General features: G+C 38.3%; 1 protein-coding gene across 2 annotated transcripts in view; it reads left to right on the top strand.

The window, feature by feature from the left end:
* LOC118852248 (gamma-secretase activating protein) overlaps positions 1-16,237 on the top strand; it is a 116,489-nt gene that overhangs the window by 85,804 nt on the left and 14,448 nt on the right. For both annotated transcript variants that reach the window (XM_036761944.1, XM_036761943.1), the window contains 4 exons: positions 955-1,049; positions 8,238-8,357; positions 9,683-9,744; positions 10,978-11,079. In XM_036761944.1, coding sequence (XP_036617839.1) covers positions 955-1,049; positions 8,238-8,357; positions 9,683-9,744; positions 10,978-11,079 — 379 coding nt within the window. The remainder of the gene's footprint in view (positions 1-954; positions 1,050-8,237; positions 8,358-9,682; positions 9,745-10,977; positions 11,080-16,237) is intronic.

Raw genomic sequence — 16,237 nt, 5'->3', positions numbered from 1 at the left:
CTCAAAACACTTAACATTGCCCTCATATCCATTTATATCAGTTTAGCAGTGTGGTATAGTGTATAGGGAACAGGACAGAGAGATTCACCACCTGACACATATGGGCTGGGTGACTCTGTCACCTAACCTCTTACTGCTCTAGGTGACTGTCTGAGACTATTAGTTACAGAGAATGTGTTGATCCTAAATTGGTAGAGAAAATTTCTTCACCTGAGAATTCCTTTTACCAGTGAAATCACAGGACCTTTCCAGACCCATATTCCAATTTCCTATCACTCTTCCTCCTCTCCTATCTCCTTCTCTCAGTGTGTAATAAACATCAGAACCCCAGAAAATCATGTAGATGGTTTAAGCAGATGAATTAAAGTTAAGATAATTTATAAACCTGAGTATTTTACCAGCCTGGTCACTTCTTAGAGCAGCTGGGATCGGTGGGGTTGCTAGCATAAAGCTAATTTAGAAATTTTCCACAAGGCAGAGTGTTAAATGATTGCAGTGGGTCCTGGGTCTAATCTGGCCTCAGATACTTACTAGCCATGTGACCCTGGGCAAGTCATTTACCCCTGTTTGCCTCAGTTTCCTCATCTGTAAAATGAGCTAGAGAAAGTACAATGAGAAGTACAATAGAGAAGTATAATGATTACAACCCATTTGAAATGTTACATATGTGCTGTCAGATGTGGTTGGTTTTGCTTAATTGTTTTGTTTTGTTCCAAGGAAAGGCTCATTGGGTGGGTGGGAAGCAGGGGTAGGTGGAGGGTATATTCAGAAATTACTGCAGTATAACAGTAAGAGGCAACACTAAAACTTGCCCCCACCCAAATCCACAAGAGATGGGAAAAATGAATTCCTCAGCAGATAGGCCATATTCATTTAATTCTGTGGCATTGGCTAAATGGTTCTTGAAGAGATGTTCATTCTATGTCTGACACGTTGTTGTGTAATTCATCCTAGTGATGGGCGTGGCAGTGCAGGTGAATTTGCAGTCTTTCACACCATGACCCAGATTTTGGATTCTGTGAACAGGATGTGTTTACCTCTTCCTCCTGGTAAGGGCTTTTGCCATCCATTTATTTGCACAATCAGTCCTCTGACCCCTGGGCTTTACTCACATGAACCTCATGACAGGGTACCCCTAGGACCAACTATAGGCCAACTCTGCTCACAGAGTTCCATTAATCCTTCCTTCGGTCTCTACTTTGAACTTGAAGAACCCCTGTCTTCCTTCAGGTCTCAGCTCATGCGCTACCTTTTAATGAAGACTTTCCTGATCTTAGCTGCTTCTTCTTGTTATTGTTATTCAGTCATTTCAGTCATGTACAGCTTTTCGTGACCCCATTTGGGGTTTTCTTGTCAAGGCTACTGGAGTGGCTTGCCATTTCCCTCTCCAGCTCATTTTACAGATGAGGAAACTGAGGCAGATGGGGTTAAGTGACTTATCCAGGGTTACTGAGCTAGTGTGTGTCAGAGGCCGGCTTTGAATGCAGGTCCTCCTGACTCCAGGGCCAGCACTCTCTCCACTCTTCTACCTAGCTCCTTGTATCCCTCCTTTTATTTAATGTGTTGTTGTTGTTTAGTCATTTCAGTTGTGTCTGATTCTTTGTGATGCCATTTTCTTGGCAGAGATATTGGAGTGGTTTGCCATTTCCTTCCCTAGCTCATTTTACAGATGAGGAAACTGAGGCAAATGGGTAAATGACTTGTCCAGTGTCACATAGCTAGTAAGTGTCTGAGGCTGGTTTAGACCCAGAAAGATGAATCTTCCTGACTCCAGGCCTGGTATTCTATCCATTGAGGCACCTAGCAGTTTATTTAATGACTTTGTATTTGTTTGTCTTTATTCTCTTTATGTTTATTTTGTCCACATGTATACAAGTCCACATCTTCTCTCCTGTAAGAATTTCATCTCTTTTCTGGTAGGGATTGTTTCATTCTTTGCACTCCTATCCCTAGCACCTAGTACAGTGTCTCCAACATGTAGAGGCAATTAATAAATACTCATTGATTGATCACTTAACAGCATAGAAGGAATAGGCCAAATTTAGAGGCTAAGCAAGGCTATTTCATGTTCCTTGGAGCTTCCCTCAGGAGGGCTAAGGAAGGGGTCCAGCCAACACTCAAGTCAGTTTCTGGGACATGTATAAATCCAGATCTTTGTGAATCTTTCTGACCCTCCCCTGCTTCTTACAACATCCCTTGAACTTCAGAGTAAGAAGGGACCTGGGAGGTTACTTGAGCTTGTGTCGATATAAGCCATTCATACTCTCTTGTTGTTATCAGAAGATACCCAGTGGGGAAATGGAGTTGAGATTTTTGACTTTGTCAAATACTAGATTCACAAGGTTGTAGGACCATAGATCTATAGCTGGAAGGGATCCCGGAGGCCATCTAATGTAATGCAGTATAATGTAATTAGGAAATCAAAAGCATTGGAGAGATGCATTGTGGAGATGAACAGGATGTAACACATTATAAGTGAGGAATTTATACTGGAGAAGCGGTGTGAAGAATTGCATCAGAAAAATGTATGAGCAGAAAAAAGAAATTACAAATGCATCCACATACTCCAGTCTCTTGGTCCCAACCACTCCATCCTTTTCTTTTTCATTCCATAATAGTCTGGTCTATCTATGATCTCAGTGATACAGAAATTCCCTCCAATAATGCAGAGTTTACCCCATTCATATCTGCCTATACTGTACAATTCCCATCCATGTCCTCATATAAATCCACCACAGAGGGTAGCCTTAACATGCTGGGGAAATTCTCAGTGTTCTTCTGAGTTTGTGAGGAAATCAGTGGAACACACAAGCTGTCCATTGGTCATCCTTTGCTCTCACCACATGACCGGTTTGTATTTTTTTCTGCTCACACATTGAAACATACAATGAACTGAGGGAGAACCTATGGAAATGCTTTTGAAACAAGCAGACATCACTTCAGTGAGCAAGAGTAAACGCTGATTACAAGAAAACAACATTGGAATTAGAATTGCTTATCTCTGGATGGAGACACTGAAAAAACTAAGATCCAAGAATGGAATCAGAAGGCCTTCCACGTGACATCCACATGAACTCAGCCAACAGTATGTCAGCAAAGAAGTATTGAACAAATGGCTGAAGCTCGTGGATTTCTTTGTGGAAATGAAAAGTTTATGATGGCAATTCAAGACAGGTCATTGGTACCATAAATTCCAGACAGGTTATCTTTAAGAAGCTAGAATTAGTGAACAATGTTGATTATCCAAGAAAATGCTAGAAAGTGTACAAAATATAAAATCAGGCTATAAAAAATTATTACTTATCAAAGAACTAGCAATCAATGACCTGGTAGCTGGAGTCATACATCAGAAGCTTGCTATGTTTCATGGAAAAACAGATGAAAAATCCACATACTACAAATGTCCTGTTGAAATAAATTAACAGACTTTATTAAAGGCAAGCCACGATTACAACTAAATTTTTTGTCCACAATTGCCTGGATATAACATCATTCCATAAAACTTTAAGAAAAATATTTTTAATATAAGCTGCTATTCCACATACTCATGGTCTCTAAGATAGATGAAGCAAAAGGTTTTCAAAATATGGAGACCTCGAAATGGAAGTCAAAATCATGTGGCAAGAGGATGTAGAGAATAAGAAGTCTATTCTGTCTGCTGCTGGTAACAAGGATGCTTTTAGTGAGCATAAAAAGGAAAGATTTTAATACTTCTATTTAACTGTTAAAAGCAGTTATTTTATCACCATGTGTAATAGTCCATAGAATATTAAATATAAAAGAATAATAGGATAAAAATATAAAAGAATAATAAAATAATAACTTGTCCTGGAATACTACCTCTCTGGCCTCTTTCAAAAATATGAGTCTGAGATCATAACAATCTATGCTGTATACATTGTATTTTAAGATTTGCAAAGCACTTTGCACAATGTTGTATCATTTGCCAATCAAATCCAATCTTACGAGCATCTAACTATGTTCTAGACACTGGATACACACATGTAGAATGAAAATTAGTTCCTGATAGCGAAGAGTTTTGTATACTCTAAAAGAACTATACAAATGTTAGCTATTATAATTAAATAAAATTCTGGGCAGCTAGGTGGCGCAGTGGATAGAGTGCCAGGCCTGGAGTCAGGAAGACTCATCTTCATGAAGTGAAATCCAACTTCAGATACTTACTAGCTGTTCAACCCTGGACAAGTCACTTAACTGTGTTTGCCTCAGTTTCCTCATCTCTAAAATGAGCTGGAGAAGGAAATGGCAAACCATTTCAGTGTCTTTGCCAAGAAAACCCCAAATGGGGTAACAAAGAGTCAAACATGACTGAAAAACGACAGAACAAATCAAAGAGCTTTGTACACCTTTAAAATGCTATGTAAATATTAGCTATTGTAATTATAATAAAATTTTACTAGGTGAATACAGCATGTAAAGAGAAAAATATGCACATGAAAATTTGACTAACAATTGAAGGGATCCTAGCATCTCCCATATACACCTCTTTCTTTTCTTCGATACTACCACCACCCTAGGACATATCCTAATCACTTTAAGTCTCACCTCTTGTCATAGTCTGCTAGTTGGTCTCCCTGCCTTCACAAGTTGGCCCTCTCCCATCTTTTCAGTTTTCTTATACCTTTCCCCAAGTACTCTGTAATCTAGTGATACTGACCTCCTTGCTGTTCCAAGGCATTCCATGTCTCCACCCTGTGCAGATCTCCACAGGGAGAAATATGTCCATGTCTCTATGTGCTTTACATATTATCTTGATTGGGCCTCACAGCAGCCCTATGGGGTAGATAACATCCTCATTTTCAGATAAGGAGACTGAGTCTCAAAGAAGCTAAATGCCTTACCCATGGTCACATAGCTTGTAAGTGTTAGATGCATGATACGAACCAGCTGACCCTAGTACTCTAGCCTCTAGGCCATGCTGCTTTTGTTAGATACTTTTCCTCCTGTGCTGAGACCAGCCCACCATCATTTCCAGCTTCTTTTTTATTTGAACCACTTAGGGAAGAGTTTCTGAAGATGAACATATTTGGAGTTTCTTGTACTTTCTCTTAGCAAGCTTATAAGGAATTTGCTGGATCCACTAAGAGGTAATAATGGACTTTGGCATTTGATAGCTTTGTAATTTCATCATTGTGGGTTCTCCCACCCATACAGATACCAAATCATCAAAGACTTCTTATTCTGTGTGATACTTTTTCATTCCTTTCCATAAACCTCCACCCAATATGTGGTAGGCCATCCTCTCTTTCTTTTAATAGCTCTGTATAATATTATAGCACTTGGGTGATCTATCTGCCTTCTTTCCATCTCACTATGTGGCCAGTTCACACCCTTTTCTAATCATACATACTTTCATATGCCAATTCTCACATAAAAAGATTTTTTGTCAATATTTTGTAGTCTATTTATGTCTACCATACTTTTTCTCTTACCTTTTGGGGCATTTGCAACTTCAACTTCCAAGATGGAGATATCCAAGAATAATTACATTACCATTTACATTACATTTTTGTGGGAACAGGCAGCCTGGGATCATTGACTGCACTATGGAATCTCCCATATGTGACCCAGCCCAGTCCACTCTCACTACTCAATTCTGGGCCCAGTTCATTGCTCGTAGGCATTGTCTGTCAAATATGTAAATATTGATACAGTGGGCAATATGTCTTTTTTTCAGTGTAGATTCTGGTCTAACCATGTTTTACATTATTGGATTCAGTCCGAATTTAATCCTACTAATAATGTCTGGTAGATGTTAGACCCCCAATTATTGCCAATGTTCTAGGACTACCCTATATACATATTAGAGAAGATATTTGAACCCAAATCCCCTGGGTCTAGAGTCAATGCTCTTTTCACTATATTATCCTGAAAAGGACCTAAAAACCATTGGTTTTTGGACTTTGCCACTGGACCTTGATGACTCTGGAAGAGATAGCGAGGCTGAGGACTTTGTGCAACTTTGCTTCACTTAAAACCAATTTACATGCAAGTCAAGACATCATCCTGTGATATCATTGTTCCTTTTTGAAAATGAAGGATGAACAATAGCATTATTATAATTCCCGTTTATAAATGAGAAAACTGAGGCTAAGAAGATAAGTGAATTACTCTTGGTCACATAGCTATGAAGCATCTGAGGCAGAATTTACCTAAGGTGTTCTTGATGCTAAGTTCAATGATCTATTCACTATACCACTTAGCTGACTCATCTGTAAAAAATAAGGGATTGAATAGATGTTATAGGAGGTACTTTCTGGTTCTATGTTCACCTCTGCACAAGTCATCCTTAAGAATAGTCATTTTGGATTATGTAGAATTCATATTTTTTTTAACATTGTTATCTTTTGCCTCTTTTCTGTCAAACTTTCTTCCACTTTTGTAAATATTTTTTGTTCCAAATATTTTGTTTCTGCTCGAATAGCTTCTACTTCTTTGGAAAGATTTTCTCTATCATGTATACATTTTTTCCTTTCTCTGCCATTTGTTATTAAATTCTGCTTTGAAAGTTCTAATTTCCTGGAGGGAGAAGTGTGATTTCTAACAAATTCATATAGGATTTTTTATTTTGTTTATTTTTCTTTTGAACCAATCTGGAATGACTTTATATTGTTTTATTATCTCTGAGGATTCCACAGTGGTCTGTCTTTCATCAGAAAGTATTGTTTCATTTTCCTTTATGTTAGAGTATTTAATTTTTCTGCATTTGTGAGTTATTTTATTAAGTTGTTGTTATCGTTGTTTAGTCATTTTAGTCATATCTGACTCTTTGTGACCCCATTTTGGGGTTTTCTTGGCAAAGGTACTAGAGTGGTTTACCATTTCCTTCTTTAGCTCATTTTACAGATGAGGAACTGAGGTAAACAGGGTTAAGTGACTTGCTCAGGGTCACATAGGTAGTAAGCGTCTAAAGTTGGATTTGAACTCATGAAAATGAGTCTTTCTGATTCCAAGCCCAGTGTTCTATCCATTTCACTACCTTGCTTCCCACTTATGCCTTTATACATGGTCATTATTTATAAAGGTGCCATAGACAATTAGAAATATATATATATATATATATATATATATATATATATATATATATATATATATATAATCTTTTCTATTCCAATTTAGTAATTCCCAGAGGTCTATCACATCTAACTTTTCTAATTTTTCTAATTTTCTAAAATTTTCTAAATTTTCTAATTTCTATTCATGTTTTAAATTTTGTTCTTGTGTTTTTTCTTTTTTGTTATATTTGTGTAGGTCTGAAATTAATATCTTGAGGTCCCCCACCGTTACAATTTAACTGTCCATTTTCTCCCTATAATTAATTTAGTTTTTTCTTTATGTATTTAGATGTTGTGGTATTCTGGAATTACTCTAATATTACACTGAAACATTTTGATCCTCTACCCACCCTCCTTACATTACACAGTGAGATAACATATGTAAAGTGCTTTGTAAACTCAAAGACACCATATTAATGTGAACTAGTTTACTATAGGACTGTGCTAAGCCCTCTCCTAAGTATTTTTGGCAAATATTGCACCCAGGGACTAATCCAGGCAGCTTACTTCTCTCTTTCTACTTCGGCCAAGATTCAAATCCATGTCCTTTGACTCCAAATCCAAGACTTTTTCCTTTGTATCTTACTATCAAGCAGTTTTTTAGGTAAAATGTCATTGCACCAATGATGGATAGAGTATTATACTTCGAGTCAGCATTAGGATGAATGATTTTTCAAAAAAAAGGACTGGAGTTTTCAGCAGTAGGGACTCAAGGACAGTAGGGAGGTATTTGATGAGAAGGGGAAGGGAGGAGTAGAATGAAATCTTAAAGGTACTCTCTCAGAAGGAAAGATTTAAACTATGGGCCCTTGGCTTGGGGTAACCATTCCCAGGTAGCCATTTGTATATAAATGAGGGGATGTCCATAAATCAGAGGTTGCCTGAATGTAACTTTTGTGATTTTCCTTTTTAGGGTTTCAGACTTTACTTTTCCATTTTCATGGGTCATCCATTCCCTTTTCATAGATCACCCCTTCTATTAAATTTTTCTAGAGATACATTCCTTTCCCTACTAACTAGATGGATCTGAAGCTTGCATACACCCCCAGTTGTTGTCATTGAAACATTGAATCTCATTTAGAAAAGTCTGTCTTCCTTAACCATATCCTAGGTCTATCTTCTCACTGTGTTATGTTTGCCTCCCTGGATTTCCCTTCATAGGCTTCCATACTCTGTACATGGTCCTAGGAGTCCGATGTCTCCCCCTGCACAGCCTGCTGCGTTACATTGATGATGGAGTGCTACTTCTTACAGAAATAGGGGTTACGAAACTCTTGAAAGGTAAATGCATTTGACCTAGCTAGAGGGCTGGTTCCACTCTCCATGTGTCTCATTTCTTGTAAGTAATCCTTTTTCCTAATTCAACCAAGTTAAACTGCTTCAGCTCTTGAAGAGACCCTAGGGGTTTCTCACTTGATTCTTAGCTATTTTTTTTTCCCTACAGTTAGATTCCTTTACAGAACTTAGAGGCACTTGAGGCTAGGAAGACTCTCAGCTTGCTGTCCAAGAATGTGTCATCAAATGGCTCACTTTCAGCTCTTTAACATTGCCATTTCAAAATCAGGCTGCTTCATGCTAGAAAAGCAAGCACAGGAGAGTTATATATAGACATATATTTTTCTTGTTTGAATTTCATTTCAAATAAAATCAGCACAAGTAATGCTAGAGAGTTTATATTATAGAATTAGTCCCATATTAAGTTGAAGTGTTGCTTAGCCAAGGGGACAGTGTTAGTATACAGCCAGGGTATCTTAAGTCAGGGACTTATGACTGTACACTTATAACTATAAGGAACCTTAGAGCCCATCTAGTCCAACCTTCACGTTTTATGGAAGAAGAAACTGAGGCCCATCAAGGTTAAATGTCTGAGGTGACACATGTGGTAAGTGGCAGATCCAAGATTCAAATCCTTGTCCTCTGATGCCAAATCCAGCAACCTTTCCATTGTTCCTGGCTGTCCAGAAACTTTTTGGATGAAGTGTTATTGCCCCGATTCTATAATAGATGGAGTACTGGACTTGGAATCATGAAGATCTTGCTTCAAATTTCATCTCAAGCATTTAAGTCATTTAGTCAATAAGCATTTATTAAGTGTTAACAGTGTGCTAGACCCTTCCCATATGATCCTGGATAAATCACTTAACCCCTTTATTTTGTTTCCTAAACTATAAAACCAAGGGAGTTGTACTGCATAACTTTTGATGTCTGTCCTTTCCAGCCCTATATCTTTGGTCTTGTGACCCTGAGGAATCTGCTGTGTGATTGCTGTGAGGTCCTTTCCACCTCTGGCTCTGTGATCTCTGCACATGTCCTCTTCAGAATCAGTCATTTTGGATTATAATAGATTTATATGTTCTGCATGTTATATAAACATTTTTCTAGGAAAACAGTTAATTAAAAAGTCTGTTTTCCCTGAAAGTCACACAGTGTGATTTCCAAAGCTCCCAGGTTGTGGGGACTGCAACAATGGTGGTATGTGTTATCTAAAGAACACCATTAAAAAGTCTATGAATTTTCAAATTTTAGAGGCAAACTTTAGTAACAGTCTATAGTACTAAAAATGGAATGGTTTTAATTGTTTTCTGGTCTTTTTGGTTGTCTTGTAGATCTGGACAACACAGAGAAGAATGAAAAACTAAAATTCAGTATAGTTGCGCGTCTTCCTCCGGTAATCTTGAATTTTACTTAATTTTTTCATTATGTCTTGGAGTGCTGCCTCCCTAATGCTGAAATCCCTTTCTGGAAAGAGAACATTTGCTCATTTCTAGCTAAATGGCATTGTATTGTTCTACTTTCCAGTTCTTTTCCATGAAGTCATACCAATTCTCGTCCCCAACCGTGATGGTATGTCAAGATTCAGCACTTTCCTCTGACATTACACTTAAATACACAATAAGAAAAGAAAAAGAAACATATTGCAAACTTAAATATAAAATAAGGGGAAAAAAGTATTGCCTGTGCATAGCAGAATATAAGAGAGAATTCAAAATACACAACAAATTTCCATTTCAAGAAAACCTATATAATAAATACTACACATCGAATTCAGGTTTTTTTTTTATAATTTAGGAAACTGTGCAATATTTACATCAGTGATTCTGAGAAGTAAGGGAAATGATTTTCTTTTGTGTCATTTAAATCCAGGTGATGTCAAGAGGTCATAGAACCTGTGTTTCCTCCCACAGCAATTCTTCCCACTGGGGAAAAGTGTTCTCTGGTCTTAGGAAGAATGAAAAGCATGAGGGTGAAAGGGTTATAAAGGATATTCCTTGTTTTTGTGGTAGGGATGAGCTAGTGAAGCCAGAAATAATGGAAAAATATGAAATTCCAGGGCAAGTTCTTTAGAAATGTGACCTTATCTGGGGTGGAGATAGATGGGAAGAGCATACTTAGTCATCAGCATCCCAGTATACTTTGTGGATCCTGTCCACACACCCACATTGCTCCAGCATTCCCTGTGGCCCATTCCTCCCCTATAGGGAAGGTTCCTTACCTTTCCAAGCCTGATAATGCTTCTTTAAGGACTAAAGCAATGGTTGTAGAGGAAAATCTAATCACTGGTTTCTGTGTAGAAAAACAAAAAATAGGAATTCATTTGTCTCACAATTAAATTGCTTTGGACTAGCATGTAGATTTCCAGATTTCCAAAAGTATCAATCACTGAGAAGCACTTGACATTGCTTCTGCACAGTCCAGTCTCTGTCCACTGCAATATCATATTTTCAGGAGAATTTGGTGAGGATTCAACAGCATAGTTGAGAGAGTGATAGTGTCGTCCCCAAGAGACTGTTGACCTTAATGTTTTAGCCCCTTCCACTGAGTAACTTTACTTGAATAAAATAGTTAAGTCTCAGTTTTTGGGAGGTAATTTTTTTCCTTTATACTTTCTTCCCCTTAATAGGTTTTTATGCAGAAGATAAGTCAATGGTGGGATCATCCTTTCAATTCTCATATTATTTCAAGGAACTATGTGAAACGGCTGCTCCAGAAGCATAAAAGACAGGTAAGGTTGGATGTGAGGTCTGACCGCATATATGTTTGTGGATAAACCATTGTATTTGGAGTAAAAGGATCTGGGAATAATGCCTGGCTCTGGGATTTACTGGCTTGTGAGATCCCCTCAGAGGTAGATGTTTCAACAATCTGGCTAGCAGCTGTTGTGGGGGTGAAAGCCCAATAACAAGAATGCTACCAGCATGCTGCAAAAGCACAGGTTCTTTTGATCTGCTTAAACTATGAAAAGCTATGTGAAGGGGTTGACAAGCTTACTTTAATTCAACATACAAATATCATTCATTTAGTTCAGGGGAAAAAGCCAGCACCCTGAACTTCAGAACAAATACAAACAAATGCCAAACATCAACAGACAGACCTTGTCTGATTCAAATCCCAATACGTGGTTACCAGAGTTCAACAAAGTCTCAGCATCTGGGTTACAAGCTGGAGGACCCTTAGCTACAGCTGCCTGGAGTCTCTGCATCAACACCATCTCGAGTGAGAGCCCTGCGCAAATGGCTCTGTCCTCTCTTCTTATAGGGCTTCAGGCGTCATCAAACGTCATCTGAATGACCAGAACTTAGGCTGCTATGATTGGCTCTTGAGTTAGCCCCTCCCCTTAGGACCCTGGGAGGTTCACATCCACATAGGTTGGGTTAACACCTAATAGGGGTTAGAGCCTGGGGCTTAGCACTTAGTAAGACTCAATGAAATACACTGAATTTCTCAAAAGAAACAAAGCCAAACTCTTCAAGGGCACTTGTTGAACTAAGTGCTAAGAGCCCATTTTGCTTACCAACACAGTAGAGAGGCTCCATTGATAAAACAAAGTTAACAGTATTTGTACAACCTACCGCATGGAGTTTTGATAATCTTAAAGGGCTATGTAACATCATCCATCATTATTGCTGCTTTCAAATTTTACTTCAAAATATTTTTGGCGGAGCCAAGATGGCTGCATGAAAACAGCATCTTACTGGAGCTCTCTCACAAGGTCAGTCAGATTCCTATAAAGAAGTGAATTTGAGCAGATTTGAGAGAGTTAGAAACCACGAGCAGTCTGAGTGGGTCAAATTTCCGAGCCGGGAGAGTCTGAAAGGCCGAAGGCACGAATCTGTAGGCTTGGAGAGTGCTCAGCGTCTGGAGCTGCTCCAGACCAAAGCGGAAGCGCCGGCCGGGAAACCCACGTGGGAAACAGGCTGGGAGAAAGCTGGGCACCCAAAACTGGCGGAGATCCCTGGGGCCTCCCAACACAGGACAGCAGCCTGTGGAAGTGAAGAGAGGCAGTGCAACGCCACTGGCCGTGAAACACCAACTCCTGAGGCTTGCAGCCCAAAGTCATGAAACACAGCATCCTGAACTTCCATGAGACATAATGGCCAGGTAAACGGCTCTAATCCCTCCCCTCCCCACCCAGAGAATTCCTCGGGAAAAAAAAATGCTGGAACAGAGGAGAAAGAAGTGGGGCTTCAGTGGTCAAATAGTAGAAGTTCATTAGTCCCAGAGGGGCAGAGCCAGCAGGGGTCAACACCAGGAGCCCAGACGTAATCTTGCTCCCCCAGGGGAAGTGCCAGACATCAGCTCAAACAACAAACAGCTGAGACCATTGCTGCAGAGCAACAGTGCTGGAGAGCACCCCTAGGGAGTGAGAAGCCAGGGAGCCAGACCCCTCTCCCATACCTCAGGAAACTGAAGGCTATAATTCTAGACTCACAATCCCCAGAATAAGAAAGCTGGGACAGAGAGCCCTGATCCCTAAAGGCAGAAATTTGTTGTAAAGCCAGGAAAAGGCAAACCAACATGAAAAAGAACACAAAAAAAAACTGAGGACAATTGATTCTTTTTATGGAGACAGGCAGGATCAAAATACCAATATGGAAGAGGACAGCAATTACACTATAGATACATCTGATACCTCAAAAGGTAATGTGAACTGGTCTCCAGCCCAAAAAGCATTGCTGGAAGAGTTAAAGAAGGATTTTAAAAACCAAATTAGGGAGCTAAAAGAAAATATGGGAAAAAAGATTGGCAAAATGGCTACGGAGATTCAGAATCTAAAGAGAGAAAATGACACCCTGAGAGGCAAAATCAACCAATTGGAAAAGGAGACTCAAAAGCAAAATGAAAACACTAACTCATTAAAAATTAGGGTTGAGCAAGTGGAAGCTAATGAATCTATGAGGTACCAAGAATTAGTAAAACAAAATGTAAAGAATGAAAAAATAGAAAAAATGTGAAATATCTAATTGGGAAAACAACTGACCTGGAAAATAGATCCAGGAGAGACAATTTAAGAGTTATTGGTCTGCCGGAAATCCACGATGAAAAAAAGAGCCTTGACAGTATCTTCGAAGAAATTATCAAAGACAACTGCCCAGAGGTCCTAGAACCAGAGGGCAAAATAGTCATTGAAAGAATTCACCGATCACCCCCTGAAAGAGATCCCAAACTGAAAACACCAAGAAATATCATAGCCAAATTTCAGAACTACAAAGTTAAGGAGAAAATACTGCAAGCAGCCAAAAAGAAACAATTCAAATATCGTGGAACTACAGTCAGGATCACGCAGGATCTCTCAGCTTCCACATTAAAAGACAGGAGAAATTGGAATATGATATTCTGAAGGGCAAAGGAGCTGGGACTGCAATCAAGGATCAACTACCCAGCAAAACTAAGCATAATTTTTCAGGCAAGGAGATGGACATTCAATGAAATAAGGGAATTCCAGGCCTTCCTGATGAAAAGGCCAAAACTCAATGGAAAATTTGATCTCCAAATACAAAACTCAAGAGAGACATAAAAAGGTAAACAGGGGGAAAACCCCCCACAAACCTTATTAATCAACAAGGGCAAATTATTTGCATCTTTGTATAGGATTATATCATCTTATGCATGTTTTATATATAGACATATATATATGTCAGTCTTGAGAATGGTACAGCTGTTATGACGATTGAAAGGGATACACATAGATTGTGAATGCCTGTATAAAATAATCGATACAAGGATAAAAAACATAAGTAAGAGATATAAAGGGAGGGCTATGAGAGAAGAGATAAGGACGTAGTAGAAAAGGGTAAATTACACCAAATGAAGAAGCACAAAAACATAGTAGAGGAAAGAAGGGAGGGAGAAGAGCAGTATTTGAGCTTCACTGTCATCTGATCTGGTTTAAGAAGGGAATAACATACCCTGATAAGTATAGAAATCTAACTTGTCCTACAGGAAGTAGGAGGAGAAGGGGGGAAAAGGGAGGGGGGTGGTCAGAAGGGAGGGGAGAAGTAGCAAGTGGGAAACAATAAGATAACAGAGGGGAATAAAGAGGGAGGGTAAACTGAGGAAGGCGGCGGTCAAAAGCAAAACTTTCTTGAGGGGGGGAAGGGGAAAGGGAGAAATAAAAGCATAAACAGGGGGAAATAGGATGGAGAAAAAGACACAGATAGAAATCATAACTGTGAACGTGAATGGGATCAACTTTCCCATAAAACGGAAGCAGATAGCAGAATGGATTAAAAACCATAATCCTACAATATGCTGTTTTACAAGAAACACATTTGAAACAGGGGGATACACACAGGGTAAAGGTAAAAGGCTGGAGTAAAATATATTGCGCCTCAGTTAAAGTAAAAAAAAAGCAGGTGTAGCAATCCTAATCTCAGACAAAGCAAAAGGAAAGATAGATTTAATTAAAAGAGATAAGGAAGGACATTACATCCTGCTAAAAGGCACCATAAACAATGAACCAATATCATTGTTTAACATATATGCACCAAGTGGTATGGCATACAAATTCTTAGAGGAGAGGTTAAGGGAGTTACAGGAAGAAATAGACCACAAAACTATAATATTGGGAGACCTCAACCTCCCCCTTTCTGAACTTGATAAATCTAACTTCAAAATAAATAAGAAAGAAGTTAAGGAGGTAAACAGAATTTTAGAAAAGGCAGATATGATAGATCTCTGGAGAAAACTGAATGGGGATAAAAAGGAATATACTTTCTTCTCAGCAGTACATGGAACATACTCAAAAATTGACCATGTACTAGGGCATAAAACCTCACAATCCAGTGCAGAAAGGCAGAAGTAGTCAAAGCATCCTTTTCAGATCATGATGCAATAAGAATTATTTGTAACAAAGAACCATGGAAAAATGAGCTAAAAATTAATTGGAAACTAAATAATCTAATTCTAAAGAATGAGTGGGCCAAAGAACAAATCAGAGAAACAATTGATAACTTCATTCAAGAGAATGACAATAAAGAAACCACATAAAAAAACTTGTGGGATGCAGCAAAAGCAGTTCTTAGGGGAAGTTTTATATCCCTAAATGCTTATGTGAATAAAATAGGGAAAAAGGAGATCAGTGATCTGGGCATACAGCTGAAAAAGCTAGAAAAGAGCAAATTGAAAATCCCCAATTAAATACCAAATTAGAAATACTGAAAGTCAAAGGAGAGATTAATAAAATTGAAACCAAGAAAACTATTGAATTATTAAATAAAACAAAGAGCTGATTTTATGAAAAAAAAAACCAATAAAATTGATAAACCTTTGGCCAATTTGATTAAAAAAAAGAACGAAGAAAATCAAATTACCAGTATCTAAAATGAAAAGGGTGAGTTCACCTCTAATGAAGAGGAAATCAAAACAATAATTAGGAATTACTTTGCCCAATTGTATGCCCATAAATTTGACAACCTTAGAGATATGGATGAATATCTACAAAAACATAAATTGCCCAGGTTAACAGAAAAGGAAGTAAAATTTCTAAATAAACCCATCTCAGAAAAAGAAATTGAGCATGCCATCAATGAACTCCCTAGGAAAAAATCTCCAGGGCCAGATGGTTTTACATGTGAATTCTATCAAACACTTAAAGAACAACTAATTCCTATACTTTGTAGACTATTTAGGAAAATAGGTGAAGAAGGAGTCCTACCAAATCCTTTTTATGACACAAATATGTTACTAATACCCAAACCAGGTAGAGTCAAAACAGAGAAAGAAAATTATAGACCAATCTCTCTAATGAATATTGATGCAAAATTTTAAATAAAATATTAGCAAAAAGATTGCAGCAACTTATCATGAGAATAATACACTATGACCAGGTAGGACTTATTCCAGGAATGCAAGGCTGGTTCAATATTAGGAAAACTATTAGC

Source organism: Trichosurus vulpecula, chromosome 5 (assembly GCF_011100635.1).
Source record: "Trichosurus vulpecula isolate mTriVul1 chromosome 5, mTriVul1.pri, whole genome shotgun sequence".
Lineage (NCBI taxonomy): Eukaryota > Metazoa > Chordata > Mammalia > Diprotodontia > Phalangeridae > Trichosurus > Trichosurus vulpecula.
This window is presented reverse-complemented; position numbering and strand designations above follow the sequence as displayed.